Source organism: Pichia membranifaciens (assembly GCF_001661235.1).
Source record: "Pichia membranifaciens NRRL Y-2026 unplaced genomic scaffold PICMEscaffold_1, whole genome shotgun sequence".
Taxonomy (NCBI): Eukaryota; Fungi; Ascomycota; class Pichiomycetes; order Pichiales; family Pichiaceae; genus Pichia; species Pichia membranifaciens.
Window position 1 is genome coordinate 364,107 of NW_017566982.1, and position 14,700 is coordinate 378,806.

The window sequence follows — 14,700 nt, forward strand, 5'->3', positions numbered from 1 at the left end:
GCTTCAAACACCACATCTGAATATACTCGACCGGTTATGCCTGAACTGGACAACTTCTCTTCTTTCTAAGATATACAAAGTCTTGTTTAAAGCCTCGATGCTGTAAGTGCCTTTCTCTACAAACGTCTGTCGTAGAGTGTTATATGACGTACTCCAACCCATTGGCAGTCTCCTTTTAATTTCACTTTCAATGTTTTCAATGTGCTGCAAAACTTCGTCATTATCCGTATTACCTTCTTTGATGGCATCCATGGTGGAAGCATTAAACAGTCTCATAGCCTCTTCAACATGTCTCACATCAGCAATAGGCGAAAGTTCCATCTTTGCCAATGACTCCGTTATTCTGATAATTGCCTCCAATTGTCTGATAGTGATTGGAATCGAGGACCTTTCAGACGATAACGATTCCTTCAACTTCACTTCTTTACGTATAGCAACGAAGTTAGAGCTCAACATCTCAGATGCTTGTGGAGTTAGTCTAGGGGCGCACTTTAGCTTGCAGTATTGGATATATCTTTTCATTAAATCAATCGGAATCTCACCTTCGGTTTGTTCTTCATTATTACCACCATTTGTGTGAACATTCATAACGTGATGTGCAATGGACATATCTCTGTGTGCATCATATTCATCTTTGACAATGAAAATCATATCAAATCTGGATAAAATGGTGGTTTGGAAATCTATATTTTCACCAGGGGCCTTCATATCATCGTACCTACCGAAAATTGGATTAGCAGCCGCTAACACAGAAGTTCTTGAATTGAGTACTGTTGTGATACCAGCTTTCGCAATAGAAATAGTTTGTTGTTCCATAGCCTCGTGAATCGCCACTCGATCTTCATCTCTCATCTTGTCAAACTCATCGATACAAATGACACCACCATCGGCTAGAACCATGGCACCACCTTCTAGATAGAAATCTCTTGTAGCAGGGTCACGTTGCACAGATGCAGTCAAACCAGCAGCCGAAGAACCCTTACCTGAAGTGTAGATGGAAATCGGTGCAACTTTTTCGACGAACTTCAATAGTTGAGATTTTGCCGTACCGGGGTCACCCAATAGTAAAACATTAATGTCACCCCTCAATCTCATTCCATCAGGTAAGACCTTTTTAGACCCACTGAAAAGAAGACAAGTTATTGCTCTTTTGATGTCTTCATTACCATAAATTGATGGTGCAATCGATTTGACAAACCGTTCATATAAGTCTGGTGTTCTGGACAATGCAATGAACTCCTCTTCTTCTTCTTCCGAAAAGATCCTATTCAACCCTCCTGCAGACCGCAATAGATCTGCATCTGTCTGGACACCCAAGACCTTCAAGTACGGCGATCTAATGGCAGCATTATTAACTGAGCCTGTATTCCTCACTTTTTTCTGGTATGTGTCGTATATTCCTATGATCTCGCACCTGGTACCTGGGACAAGGACATTGCAAAGGTACCTATCCACAAATAGTGTGATATGACGAGGCATTTCTCCGACCGGGACCATGTCAGATGTTTCCTGGAGTTTCAACGTCTGCTGGTCGATAAATGTCGATTTGTCGTGTACGATCAAATAAGGATTTGGGGGGCAGTTTGGTTTGTCTCCATCCGGCAACGGTGGCGCTAGACACTTTTTCGGATACTGTGGCAAACCCAAGTTGATGTTGGACTTGATCTTTAGTGTATGTCTACAGTTCCTGCACATCAAGGTAAGCTCAGAGGCTCTCGAGTTGAGCATCGTAGTGCTGATGATGATACCAGATATCTTGATAATCTTAGACACGTTGTCGGAATCGATATCTCTGATGGAAATTTTGTTGTCGTTCGACAACAAAATTAGCTGACACTGCGGAAATACGCTTGGTGCCTCCTCATCGGTCAAATAGATATTCCTCTTGGCAATCTCCGTGATCGCTCTTTCGAAAAGAGGTATGATATCTTTTGGGTTTTCAAAGAGTCTCTGGTGTAGTTCGTCATGAAACGATATCAGGTTTTCTGAATGTACAGTTAGTTGAAACTGCTTGGAGAGAATATTCTCTCTCAACTGATTTCTATACACGAAATCGTTGTCCACTCTGAACTCTAGGATGAAGCGCTTAAAGGCTTTTATTATCTCGCTGTTCTGATCACTCGATGCATCCTGCTGGGGAGGAAGCACCGAGGTGGCATATGTGTCTGCTCTTTCGAAAGACATCTGTCCGTCAACTGTTTATCGAATAGAGATAAAGAAGCGGCTCCTTTCTTCCTGGGGACTCCCTGTCTTCTTCCAAACCCTCTTTACGTTCTTGAAACAGTCCTACTCCTGTCTCAGATTGCAATAGACGCACGAAATTTGCCCAAAAAAGACAAATTGCGCGCAGGAACTTTCGCGTTGGGCCGATCGGCGGCACGGTGCACGGGTGTTATAAGCTCCGGAGATCTAGTGTTTTCGTTTTGTTTTAATCCATTTTTTTTGATAGATTTATTTACTTCGCATAATAGATGAAAAGAGGTGGAAAGTGACCTCCGAGGTTTGCACCAGAGACAGTCTGAACCATTTGAACAGCACGAAGGATGGTGAATCACACACAGATGGCAGAGAAGGATGGTCCGAACAGCTTTCTCCCGGGAGATACGAAGGGTAAAGGTTCCGAGGCGATTGCAAGTGATGAGCAAAACAACGGAAATGAAGAAGGTCTGCGGAAACTTGCTGGTCACAAAGACACAGCTAATCTAGAGTCAAATCTGGAAAAGGAGCTGCATGAAATTGAAACCGATTTCTCGACGCTTTCCAACAACTTTAAGAGAAGAAGACTCAGCAAGAACGAGATGGATTTTCTTGAGACGGAGCTGAACCTGGACATCAACTCAATTGCAGATGCAGACTTTGACATTCACCTACAGAAGCTGATGGCCGACAACTTGACTCACACGGATGAAGTAGATAAGAAATCGGGTGGATTGGAGGCGGTTGTCGGAGACAAAGGAAAGCAGACCGTGGAAGAGCCAGAAACTGCGAGTAATGAGACTGTTGGAACGCCGCAAACCGAAGCACACACTAGCAGTGAACAGAGTGGTGTCAAAAAGCACGAAGACGCAAATGGCGCAAATCCAGATCTTGGAAAGCATAGTAAAAGAAGCAATGCTATCACATCTACTACCACTGATACCTACAAAGGCGTTTCTATCCCAGCCAACAGTGAGTTACTAAAGTCCAGTGAAACGCAATCGGTCTTGCAGGCATACCGGGATTTGATGCAGGATCCTAGCAGAACCAGCATGAAAGAGGTTAACCACGTGAATGCGCAGCTTTCGGCATTGCCACTGCTTCTAACTGCTCCGGACCATTTGTCCTTCAATGTGCAGATGCTAATAAACACCCTCCCGGTGCTAGACAACCTAGCTACTCAAATTCTCAGAATAATAGCGAAAGGGCCATACCAGAAGATTATGGAATTGGTGTCCAATAGAGAATCTTACACGGGTATAGCGTTTGGCAACCTGGTCGAGCTTTTTGAGACCACGAAGAGAATATACAATTCTGAAGAGAGTCCGTTTTTCACGGTGGAGAACATCACGTTCGGATTGTGGAAATATGGCCAGCAAGCTCCACTGTTTCTCAAGGGCAGAGAAGATACAATTGAAGGAACGCTTAGAAAAGTCAACTTGTCCACTTTCCTACTTGCTACATTAGGCTTGATCGACCTTGGTTTCTTCTTTTTAAACGAAGCATTTTTGGACGTCTTTTGCCCGCCGCAAAATCTTGAGCCATCAGAATCTCTCAGCCTTCTGAGAGACAAGTCGTTGCTAGATGTTCTGCAAAAAGAAAACAGATCAGTGAAAGCGCAAAGAAATCAAACGAAATTTCTGAAAGCACAAGCTATTTTGTACCTAGAATTGAAAACGCAGGCATACATCTCAGCCATTGAACTTGGAGATAGGTCCAAGGAAGATATTATCCACGATTTGTTCCCAGAAAATATGGATGAGATTCTTTTGCGCAGAAAAGATCCTTTCTATGAAGCTGCCGGAATAAAGCTAGAGAGGAACTCTGCTTTGTTCACACCAGCAGAGCTAGACTTTTTGAGCCGATGCGACTTCAGAAAACAGACGCTCCTCAACTCAGAGGCAGATAGCTCTCTCATGGAAAAGTATGAGTGGATAAAATTCCTAAATGACCTACTCGAATACGTTTCCAAAAACGTTGGATTTTTAATTTGGGGTCCAAAGGGAAAATTATCTTCTGAACTCAATAGACTGAATACCTTGATTTCTGCAGAGGCAACCCTGGACAAGGCAAACCAGGCCTCGGCAGACTCTTATGCAAGTCCGAGCGAAGAAGAAGGTAATAGCGAAGATGCTAAGAAACGGAAGAGCGAGGATTCTCATGAGCAAAGAGGGTCAGACATTAATAACGATAGCTTGACAGACACTTCATCCAAGAGTAAAGCCGCCAAACGGCCGAGAGCTAACAGACCTTCGACTTTCCGAAGGATCTGGACTGCTGAGGAAGAGGAGACGTTGAAGAAAGGATTGATGCAAAAGGGAACGCATTGGACAGCAATTTTGGAATTGTATGGGCCTGGTGGTACAATAAATGAAAACTTAAAAAATCGAAGCTCTTTACAATTGAAAGATAAGGCCAGAAATTGGAAAATTTATTACACGAAAAATAAACTTCCGATTCCAAGCTATCTACAAAAAGCCATAGGCGATAGCGACAAGTACAAAAAGCCTGCTGCCGGAGCAGACCCCTTGAAAAGGCCCGGAACCGGTTTTAGGCCGACTGAATTTGTCTCCACGGAACCTAATGAGTACAACGAGATGTTCAGTGGACTGCTTCCTGACGCCAAAGGCGACGACAAGATGGGTAACGGGACGCACGAAGAAGTTGTAACCTCCGAGCTTAAAGATCTTGTTGCAGAAGCATTCAAGTAGCACACAGGTCGAGCTTTCAAGTATCAACCTCATATAGATAAACAGTTTGTAAGAATAGAAGAGGAGCGGACAGCTTTTCCCGCCCCAGTACGGATATGTGCAGCGAGTGCTCCGAAAATTTTCTACATAGTTGAGATTTTTTTTCGCCATTTCTCCTCGGACATGAGTCTTCTGCACGCCGATAAGAGAGCCCTTTTCGATGCAAAAGATTCATCGTTACCTGAGACGATTTCTGTTTCTCTCTGTTGAGCATAGGCACATTCCGCCTCGTATTCTTTTTTACCCATGGAAAGACAGATATAGCAAAGATGAGTGGCAGCAGAAAACCGTCTTCAGTACAGAGGTTGCAGAATATTACCGTATCTAAGCATTCTCCTGGTCCTGATTCATTAGAGACCACGGATTCTTCAGCACATTCCGCCCACAATAATGAAGATGACACATCCTCTGTGTCATCTAAAATTTCTTCAGCTCCTTTCGATTCTCAAAAAAAAGAGGGAAAGGAGTTGGCAAAATCAACCACCCTCTTATCTCGAATTACAACGATCAAGTTCGATGATTCGCAAATTGTTCCCAAAAAGAACCGACGTGGTTTGCTTTCCAGTTTTTGCATGATACCGGAGTATCAAGATGCCAGAAACTTACCACCTAGCCTCAGACGAGCAATCGTTTTTATCATTGCATTCTGTGCAATGCTTGGGCCAATGGGAACCTCAATCTTGCTTCCTGCTTCAGATGATGCAGTTGCAGACTTGGACACTACGATTACCATCCTCAATGTTGCCATCGGTGTCTACCTTATCACGTTGGGTGTGATTCCTCTATGGTGGAGTAATTTTTCTGAGAGGCATGGCAGACGTTCCATCTACATTATTTCTTTTATAATGTATCTCGGCTTTACCATAGGATGTGCATTATCCAACAGCATAAATACTCTCATTGGGTTTCGTATTTTAAGTGGTGGCTGTGCTGCCAGTGTGCAGAGTGTGGGTGCAGGAACAATTGGTGACTTATATCCGATAACGAAAAGAGGTGTGGCCATGGGTTTGTTCTACTTGGGTCCTCTTGCTGGTCCTCTTTTGAGTCCTATCATCGGTGGTGCCATCACGAGTAACAAAAGATTTGGATGGCGAGCTACCCAATGGTTTTTGGTCTGTCTCAGCGGTGGGTGCTGTTTAATGATCATTTTTTTCTTGCCTGAAACATTGAGAAAACAAGATAATCGAGAGGCTATTCGACAAATTTTACGTGAAAGAAGAAGGAATAGAATACCGAAGGCGGATGAGGAAACAGCCGGCGAGAAGTGTGCCAAGAAACTTGTGCCTCCGGTTGTTGATGATCCCCTCAACGATCCCAAGCGTGATGTGAATAGCGCTAACCAACAGAATATCCCTCATAATTCAAATATTAATCCGTCAGGGTTACCTCTTTCACCGGTGGGATCTATTGATTCTGAAGCTATTTCGGATGATGATATGGTTTCAGAGGAAGAGGTTGAGCATTTGAACAAGCTCTTGACAAGAATGTCCACGCACCAATCATTTGCAGGTGGCGGTATTAAGAAAGAAGGCAGTAATAGAAGCAGGAAACCATCTGTTGCTTCTACACGTAAGACACGACCATCGATTGACGGGCCTCAAAGCTTGGCTGCAAAAGCTACTGCCCCTAAGCAAAAATTTGACAATGCAGAGAAGGATGATGATTATGATGACTATAATGAAGAATATAATGATGATTATGGTGATGATGATCAGGATGAAATTCCAGTCATGGATGCCGCTGTCCCCTTATCCAAGGTTCCTACAAAGAATACCAACAATTTTATTGACAACAGAAAGAGAAGAAGAAAGTCATTAGCAGCTGAACTTGTTAGAATCAATAGAATAGAGCGTAGCGGTAAGTTCCACTTAGCAATGCATTATATGAAAATCTACCTCTATTCACCATTGAAGGCATTCATTTTTATTAGATATCCACCCGTCTTTTTAGCAATGGCTTACTCAGCACCGTGCTTTGCTGCACTATATGTGCAGAATATGACATTAACTTACATGTATTCCAAAGCCCCATACAATTTTACTCCAATACTTGTCGGTTTAGTTTATATCCCTAACTCCGTTACTTATTTCATTGCATCCATCTGGGGTGGGAAGTTCAACGACTACTTGTTAAAGAAAAAGATTGAAAAATATGGTATCGTTGCTCCAGAGGCTAGGTTTGGCATAAATGTTTACGTAGCTGCTGCCATACTACCCTGCTCTTTACTCATCACAGGCTGGTGTTTAGAGTATGGTGAGCATTGGGTTACTCCATTAATTGGCACTGCCTTATTTGGATTTGCCCAAATGATTGTTATTGGGGTTACAGTTACCTACCTTGCAGATTGTTTGCCAGGTAAAGGAGCCACGGGTATTGCTTTGAATAATTTCATAAGAATGATCATGGCTGCTGGAGTTTCTTTTGCAACTGAGCCTTTGATTAAAGCTATCGGTACCGGAGTACTCTTTAGTATTTGCGCTGGTGTTACTGCAGCTTTGAGTGTATTGTTGGTTATCATTATCAAAAGGGGTGATCACTGGAGAGAAACTTACGATTTGGAAAAACTTTATGATCTTGTAGATAGTTGATGTTTGCAAGATTTATGTCATTTTCTTCCCCACTTTGGAAGCATAAAGTTTGATAAATAATATTCATTAATTTTTTTGTACCACTGTAGAATATTTGGGACTTTTAGAGTGCTTATACGGGCATGTATTTTCGTAAATAATCTAAAAAAGTAAAACAACACATTTCACTAAGCTTTTTTTGGGGGAGGTGGTGGTGGTGGAACAGATCCAGTTTCTTTAGTGGAAGCACTATCTACAGCCTTGCTCTTCTCGGTCTGCTCATCAAAATACGCCTCCAAGTTAACAGCTGTATGCGCCGATTGATGGCCACGTTTTCTGTGAGTGCTACTAACAACGGACTTTGCCGCTTCGTCCACACTCTCACCGACACCATCCGATTTAAAGCTTGGAGCTGTCACCTGTAATGGTAAGAATTCAGGGGGTTGAGTCAATGGAACCTCTGGAACAAGTTCAGTTACAGTCGAAGCACTTCCTGGAAGGTGCTGGTCTACTGATTTGGTTTGGAATTTCCCAATTACCTCAGGTACCCGATGTAGTAAACCGTAACCTACATCACAACCCAATATACCCCTTCCTCCCCACGATGAACCAGCTTTGAGTATCACTCTAACAGGTCTAACACAATCAGAATCATAATTATACACATATAGCACCACCTCACACCCATCACCTGCTTTTGCATATTGGCTTTGCAAAACTTTAGCTAATAAATCTTCTCCACCTGTGGCAAGTAGACCATCTTGTGATTGAATAATATATTCATCGGGTATAATTCCTGCTAGGTAGGCCGGCGATCCAGGATGAACACGCAAAACATGCCACATAAAAAATCCTGTAGTTAAAGGTGTTAATTGAAAAGAGATGCCTAAGTTAGGAGTCCATTGAAGGCCTATGGTGTCTGTGGAATCTGCAGATAAACTGACTTCTTCCAACGGAGGGGTTGTCTTGGATAAGGAGTCTTTCACTTCGGCGCTTGTAATTATGACATCCCTTAGCACAGAACCTTTAGAAGAGAAAACGCTAAAAGTAAGATCATTATCTGACACTTCGACTTCATGTTTTATGTAGTTCAGCATATTCTCATAATTTACTTGTCCTGTTTCTGTGTTCAATTGCAAATATGCACAAATGTCAGTTCCATTCAACCCAACAATAAAGTCAAACCACGATTCAAATCCATGGTCAGATCCGATAGAGTTTGGCTTCACTGACTGTATTCTCAGTCCTTGGCGTGATTCGTCAACCCTTGAGTTATGATCAGATGAACCGTCGTAGGAAAGTTGTGACTCTATTGAGTTCACTAGTTTTTTTGCGAATCCAAACATTCTTTATTACTCCTACGTGTCAATGTAGTTCTATAATGTTGGCTCGCAGTAGAAGCAAGCACAAATCAGTTTCAGCATACATTCGTGCTTTACCGATGAGTGTCTGTCACAAAGTTCACCAACTCCACAAGATTGCTAAAAGGTGCAACATATTTTGTTGTCGCGGTGTGACATCAGTTTTCAGTTTTTTTTTTCATAGCTATTATCCTTAAATGGAGATTATAAAAGTGAAGTTTGAAAAATTCCGATGATGTTATTCCAGTGCTAGCACTTCGTACTTTATTATCAGTAAATGAGCATATATTCTCGTCAGTTCAGTGTTCTTTGCAAAACTATGGATAAATACAAAACAAAGGTACTGAAAATTGACCCATCTACAATAAAGTTTGACAATGAGTCAAATGAAATGGAGATTTCAGACCGTCATACAAAGGATGTATTGGAGGAAGCTGCTAAGCTATTGCAGGAGTCACAGGTAGTTGGGTTTCCAACAGAAACAGTGTATGGTTTAGGTGCCTCATCATTATCTTCCGACGCAGTTAAAAGAATATACGAAGCCAAGAATAGGCCGGCTGATAACCCCTTGATCTCACATATCTCGTCCTTAGAAATGATTAAAGATGTCTTTCATACAGAGCTACCGGAGATCTACAAACCGCTTGTAGCCAAATTTTGGCCTGGCCCATTGAGTATTGTGCTACCTAATACGCCGGAGTGTCTTGTTTCCCCGGTCGTAACGGCTGGTCAGGACACTTTTGCAGTGAGATTCCCTGAAAACAAAGTGGCACGTGCACTTATTCAATTTTCAAATATACCTTTGGCGGCACCTTCTGCTAATGCATCTACAAAGCCATCGCCAACCACAGCTGAACATGTGCTAGCAGATTTAGATGGAAAAATTCCCCTGGTCATAGATGGTGGACAATGCACTGTTGGGTTGGAGAGTACTGTCGTTGACGGAACGGTGGACCCTCCTATGTTACTAAGACCTGGTGGAGTTAGTCTTGAGGAAATTGCAAGCGTTGGTAATGGATGGGAGAAAATAGTTTTGGGTAAGAAAACGGCTGGTCAATACGAGAAGGTGCGTACGCCTGGAATGAAATATAAGCATTATTCTCCAACTGCTAAAGTTGTGTTGTTTGAAGGGTATAAAAATGCTTTGGAGGCGATAAGTGAGTACAGAAAGGGACATGATGTGGAGGGGAAGAAAATTGCAGTTTTAAGGTCAAAGTATTGGAGTGAATGTGGGAAAGATATTTCCTTGATAATTGATTTGGGGAAGACCGGTGAGGAAATACAGCGTAATCTGTTTGCAGCTTTGAGAACTTCCGACAAAGAAGAGGTCGAAATCATTTATGTTGAGGGAGTGGAAGAGGAAGAGCATGGATTAGCAATTATGAATAGGTTATCCAAGGCGGCTTCTGAAATATACACTAAATAAGATATGTATGCTTTAATTTATAGAATAGCCCGATTGGATCTAAAACTACATTATGTTTAAAAAGGCGAAAAGAATCAAATTTTACTTATTTATTGTTGGGATTGAAATAGTACAAAAGAGTTGAGTTATAATTCATCATGAGCGTCAGCTTCGGCGGCTGGAGCAGTGGTTTCTGCCTTTTCAGTAGTTTCAGAAATGGTTTCAGCGGCTGCTGTTTCTTTCACTTCTTCTTCGTCTTCTTCGTCGACTAAGGCATCAATTTTTAAAGAACCGCTTTCCTTGATGAAGTTAGCCATGGCTTCCAAAGATCTGGCATCTTCGTAATAGATTGGCTCGGAACCATCAGCTGGGAAGAGAACCAGAGTTGGGTAACCCTTGATATCCACTGACTCGACATCGTTTAAAGTATGGTCGATTTCGGCAATAACGACATCCTTACCTTCGTAAAGGTCAGCAAGTTCTTCATAAATAGGAGCCAGTCTCTTACAGTGACCACACCATGGGGCATAGTACTTGACAAAGACATCCTTGCCAGACTTAACGACCTTCTCGTGCTCAGCACCAACAAGGTGGTAGACAGTTGAGTTTTGAACCTCTGGAATTGGCTCAGACTTTACAATTGGTTCTAGCTTACCGGCCTTGAATTTCTGGACAAATTGTGCGATGGCGTTGTTATCAAGTGGTGTGGATTGGTCGATACCGTACTTCTTGTTGCCTTCAAGGTCATGGACCACAAAAAGTGGGAATTCTTCCTTCATGTTCAAGTTTTGAGCGTGCATACCGAATTGGGAGGCATCTAAACCAACAAAGTTGATTTCACCTCTGTATTTTCTTGCAAGCTTCTTGATAAATGGATCTGCAGCATCGCGTTCTTCCGCAGTGCTGTAGAAGTAGTAGGCTAATGGGATGTTGGCGCTGGTGTAACTCTGGTAAGTAGCACCGGTGATTTCACCAAAGAGAGGCTTGGACTCAACGTCAATGAAATCGATGAGTAACTCGGATTCTTCGTCAATATCCTTGCCCTTGTAGACAGAGGCATCTTCGGCGTCTTCACCGTTTCTGAAAATGACGTATGCTGGTTTCTTGGCAGACTTGGCGTATTCGGCAACGTATTTAGGGTCGGAAGTCGTACCAAAGGTGAAGCTTTCTCTCAATTTGTCAGCAACTTGGTAAAAGGTTTCATTTGAAGAACTCTTCTCCACGCCTTCAGGAAGAACCTGGAGGACCAAAGGCTCGGCAAGCGCTTCCACAGTTTTTTCCAACACGGCGGTGTCATCAAAAACTTGGACAGCAGGCAAGGTCAACTTGACCATGTAGTTGATAATTGAGTCCGATTGTCTTTGGCCTGCGTAATCGGAAGGAGGGGCGGCTTCTCCCTTGAAAACCTTCAGGGTTGGGTAACCTCTGATGTCAAATTGTGCACAGAGGTCTCTGTCCTCAGTACAGTCTATTTGAGCCAACTTGATGTCTGGGTTGGTTTCGACCAGGGAGTCTGCAGCAGACGCAAATTCAGGCCCCAACTTCTTACAGTGGCCACACCATGGCGCAAAAAACTCCGCCAAAACGTATGGGTTGTTGGCAATAAAGTCCTTGAATGTGGCTTCGGTAAGCTTGACGACGGCAGAATCTTCTGGAGCAGTTGCGCCCTCAGCAGAGACTGAGGCGATGTTTGTGATTGCAGCCAGAATAGCGGCAACGGCTTTGATTGAGAATTGCATGGCTTAGAGAATTAGGGGTTCTTGAGCTCCAGACACAGGAAATACACGCAGAGGAGAAGAGGCGGAAGAAGACCGGAGAAGAAGTACGGGAGCCACGCAGAAGGAAGTAGTAGAAGTCCGTCTTACTCAACACGGCGGGCACGGAAGGCAAAGAAGTTGAAAATTCAGGTCGCCAGATCACCGGTACTGGCGAGAGGGCCCAGCGAAAAATACACGTGTCGGGTACAACGTGTTCTTTTCTTTTCCCGAGACGTGTCGTTATAAATGAAAAAGAAACTCCGCGGGGAAAGAGGACGATCGGCCGACAGCCGGTTTTGGGGCGAGCTAGGGCTGCACACAGAGTCACTACAGTCTTTGCCCTCCCGTCAGTGGGAAGTACTGGTTAGAACACTATTGTAGCGGTCTTTCCAGGGGTCAACAGCTGTTCTGGGTGTCTGCTATTGCGGTATATGGATGTTTGAAAGAGATTAAGCATCTTGTTTTTTAAAAAATTTTTGGCTGCAGGTTATCGAGCAAAAAAAAAGATGATTATGTAAGCGCCATTTTCAAGCTAAGAAGTAGCTTGCAGCCAACGCTGGGGGCTTGCAGTATGCATTCTCTTGAAGGTGTTTCAATGTGTAGTACCCGGAGCAGCTTCCAGGGCTCAGCTAGCGCTTTCAGCAAAATCAAAAGCTGAAACCAAACACGAGCCAAAATTTTGACAAAAATTGGAGGGTTGGCCGAGTGGTCTAAGGCGGCAGACTTAAGATCTGTTGGGCGTATGTCCGCGCGAGTTCGAACCTCGCATCCTTCAGAACTTTTTTGCTGTCTATATCGGCGTTAGGCGGAAATAGTTGCAAGTGGCCGGCGGATGGAGTTTACGCGGGGAAATGTAGTCCTGGAGCCTCATGTGTCGAATATTTCCACGTAGTTACGACCGGGGTGCAGACAGGAACTGTCAAAAAGAAACGTGGTAGGGCAGGCGAAGCGGGCACAGAGAACGAGGCTTAAGTAGGGCATCAAGTCCAGCTCGTTGGAGTGCTCTGTGGGTAACAACGTTGCGTGCAAGGTCAAACACTTTCAGGGGTGCCATCTCTCGTGGACATTGTCTAGCCACACAAAGAAGAGGCAAAGCATCCGTTGCGGCAACTGCATCAATCAAAATGGCCACTCGGAACACGGTTCTCGAGGCCGAGTTAGAACCCAGCGTTGAATCGTCGCACCGGAAGCCAAAGTCACCGTCGGGAGTTCCGCTTTCACAGATCTCGCCTAAGATCTTCCCCTTGCCCATGTCGGAGAGCTTCAACCACTGGTGGAAACAGAAAACGCCGCTCAAGGTGCAAGATGAGTTGCTCTCCACTTTGCCTTTCTACCCAGAACCTTCGGCAACTCACTCCTCGGAGGTAATCAGCTTTAAAAGTCCGAACTCGTTGGTGTTCCCAGACATTAACGAATTCCACGTCAAGCCCAGGAACGAGACTGTTGGCGAAGAGAACGCTAAACATTTGGTGATCATCCACGGGTACGGCGCTGGTCTTGGCTTTTTCGAGAAAAACATCGAAAGCTTGGCACAGAAACATCTGCAATGGCACATACATGCCATCGACCTCCCGGGTTACGGTTGCTCCACTAGAGTTGACTTCCCGCATAAGATCCCTTATGAGAACCACAAGACTGTCGAAAAGCTCTTTACCGTACCACTCCGGGATTGGTTTGTTGCACGCGGGCTTAGCGAGAAGAACACTCTGGCCGTTGCGCATTCAATGGGGGGTTACCTTTCCCTCTTGCTGCAGATGAACGAGGTCAGCGGAGAGGGGTTCATCAACAAAGACGAGTACAAAATGTTGAAGAAACGGTTTGGATGTGGCTCGGCGATGGAAGAAGCTTTTCAGAGACAAGAGAAAGAGCTCTCTGGGACCGCTGCTAATCCGAGACAGTTTTGGGACACACTGATTCAGGTTTCCCCAGGAGGAATTTTCCACTCCCGTGCAAAGCAGATAGAAGAAAACACACCCAAGTGGTTCACAAGGCTTTGGAACTGGAATGTGTCACCGTTTTCCTTGGTTAGGTATTCTGGACCGTTGGGCTCTTACTTTGTGAGTGGCTGGTCGAGCCGGAGAATAGCCGTCTCCTCTCTTTTCACCGAGGAGGACGTGAAATTGTTGCATCGGTATTCCTACGCCATTTTCAACGCCAAAGGTAGTGGCGAGTACATGCTGAACTACATCCTTGCGCCAGGAGGTATACCGAGACATCCATTAGTGGAGAGACTTGGGTCCATCGGGAAATATGCCGGTAGAACGCTATGGATGTATGGCGACCACGACTGGATGGACTACAAGGGCGGAGTGTTAGCGTGCGAAGAGTTGAAGGCCGCTGGCTCTCCAGATGCGCATTTGCAGATTGTCGCTGGGGCGGGGCACCATGTGTACCTTGATGCGTTCAGAAGCTTTAACCAGATCGTTTCTAGCGAAATGGCTCGTATGGAGAGCAAGTAGAAATTACACCTTTATAAACATGATGAAATGAATATAAAATGAAATTCATAATTAGAACAATCACTTGTAGCCGCGTATCTAGACTTTGTTATTGGATTAATTAAACTATACATTAAACATCATCACATACACATAAACCCAAACATTTGAAGGGGTAAAGGGAGAGAAAAAACAGATCATGAGAAGGGGAAAACTAACTTTGGAA

At 44.0% G+C, this 14,700-nt stretch overlaps 8 protein-coding genes and 1 non-coding gene across 9 annotated transcripts; 5 read left to right on the plus strand and 4 right to left on the minus strand.

The window, feature by feature from the left end:
• Positions 1-3: 3 nt before the first annotated feature.
• On the minus strand, positions 4-2,184 carry PICMEDRAFT_70115 (hypothetical protein; the record flags this gene model as incomplete). Its single annotated transcript, XM_019163559.1, has 1 exon — positions 4-2,184. One exon carries the CDS (start codon positions 2,182-2,184, stop codon positions 4-6), a length of 2,181 nt encoding a protein of 726 aa, XP_019019595.1.
• A 377-nt stretch (positions 2,185-2,561) lies between these two features.
• Positions 2,562-4,907, plus strand: PICMEDRAFT_14050 (hypothetical protein; the record flags this gene model as incomplete). Its single annotated transcript, XM_019160197.1, has 1 exon — positions 2,562-4,907. One exon carries the CDS (start codon positions 2,562-2,564, stop codon positions 4,905-4,907), a length of 2,346 nt encoding a protein of 781 aa, XP_019019596.1.
• Positions 4,908-4,985: 78 nt separating this feature from the next.
• Positions 4,986-5,285, minus strand: PICMEDRAFT_14051 (hypothetical protein). The gene has a single exon (XM_019160198.1). The coding sequence runs from the start codon at positions 5,192-5,194 to the stop codon at positions 5,030-5,032; it is 165 nt and encodes a 54-aa protein (XP_019019597.1). The 5' UTR covers positions 5,195-5,285; the 3' UTR covers positions 4,986-5,029.
• PICMEDRAFT_56741 (hypothetical protein) lies at positions 5,216-7,534 on the plus strand (the record flags this gene model as incomplete). The annotated part of the gene is made up of 3 exons (XM_019163196.1): positions 5,216-5,285; positions 5,379-6,548; positions 6,765-7,534. 3 exons carry the CDS (start codon positions 5,216-5,218, stop codon positions 7,532-7,534), a joined length of 2,010 nt encoding a protein of 669 aa, XP_019019598.1.
• A 167-nt stretch (positions 7,535-7,701) lies between these two features.
• PICMEDRAFT_70118 (hypothetical protein) lies at positions 7,702-8,859 on the minus strand (the record flags this gene model as incomplete). Its single annotated transcript, XM_019163560.1, has 1 exon — positions 7,702-8,859. The coding sequence occupies one exon, from the start codon at positions 8,857-8,859 to the stop codon at positions 7,702-7,704; it is 1,158 nt and encodes a 385-aa protein (XP_019019599.1).
• Positions 8,860-9,193: 334 nt separating this feature from the next.
• On the plus strand, positions 9,194-10,300 carry PICMEDRAFT_70119 (hypothetical protein; the record flags this gene model as incomplete). Its single annotated transcript, XM_019163561.1, has 1 exon — positions 9,194-10,300. The coding sequence occupies one exon, from the start codon at positions 9,194-9,196 to the stop codon at positions 10,298-10,300; it is 1,107 nt and encodes a 368-aa protein (XP_019019600.1).
• A 125-nt stretch (positions 10,301-10,425) lies between these two features.
• PICMEDRAFT_70120 (hypothetical protein) lies at positions 10,426-12,018 on the minus strand (the record flags this gene model as incomplete). Its single annotated transcript, XM_019163562.1, has 1 exon — positions 10,426-12,018. The coding sequence occupies one exon, from the start codon at positions 12,016-12,018 to the stop codon at positions 10,426-10,428; it is 1,593 nt and encodes a 530-aa protein (XP_019019601.1).
• Positions 12,019-12,727: 709 nt separating this feature from the next.
• PICMEDRAFT_t8 lies at positions 12,728-12,811 on the plus strand. The gene has a single exon. It is a non-coding gene; the product is annotated as a tRNA-Leu (tRNA).
• On the plus strand, positions 12,733-14,684 carry PICMEDRAFT_14054 (hypothetical protein). The gene has a single exon (XM_019160200.1). It carries the CDS (start codon positions 13,161-13,163, stop codon positions 14,493-14,495), a length of 1,335 nt encoding a protein of 444 aa, XP_019019602.1. The 5' UTR covers positions 12,733-13,160; the 3' UTR covers positions 14,496-14,684.
• Positions 14,685-14,700: the final 16 nt, after the last annotated feature.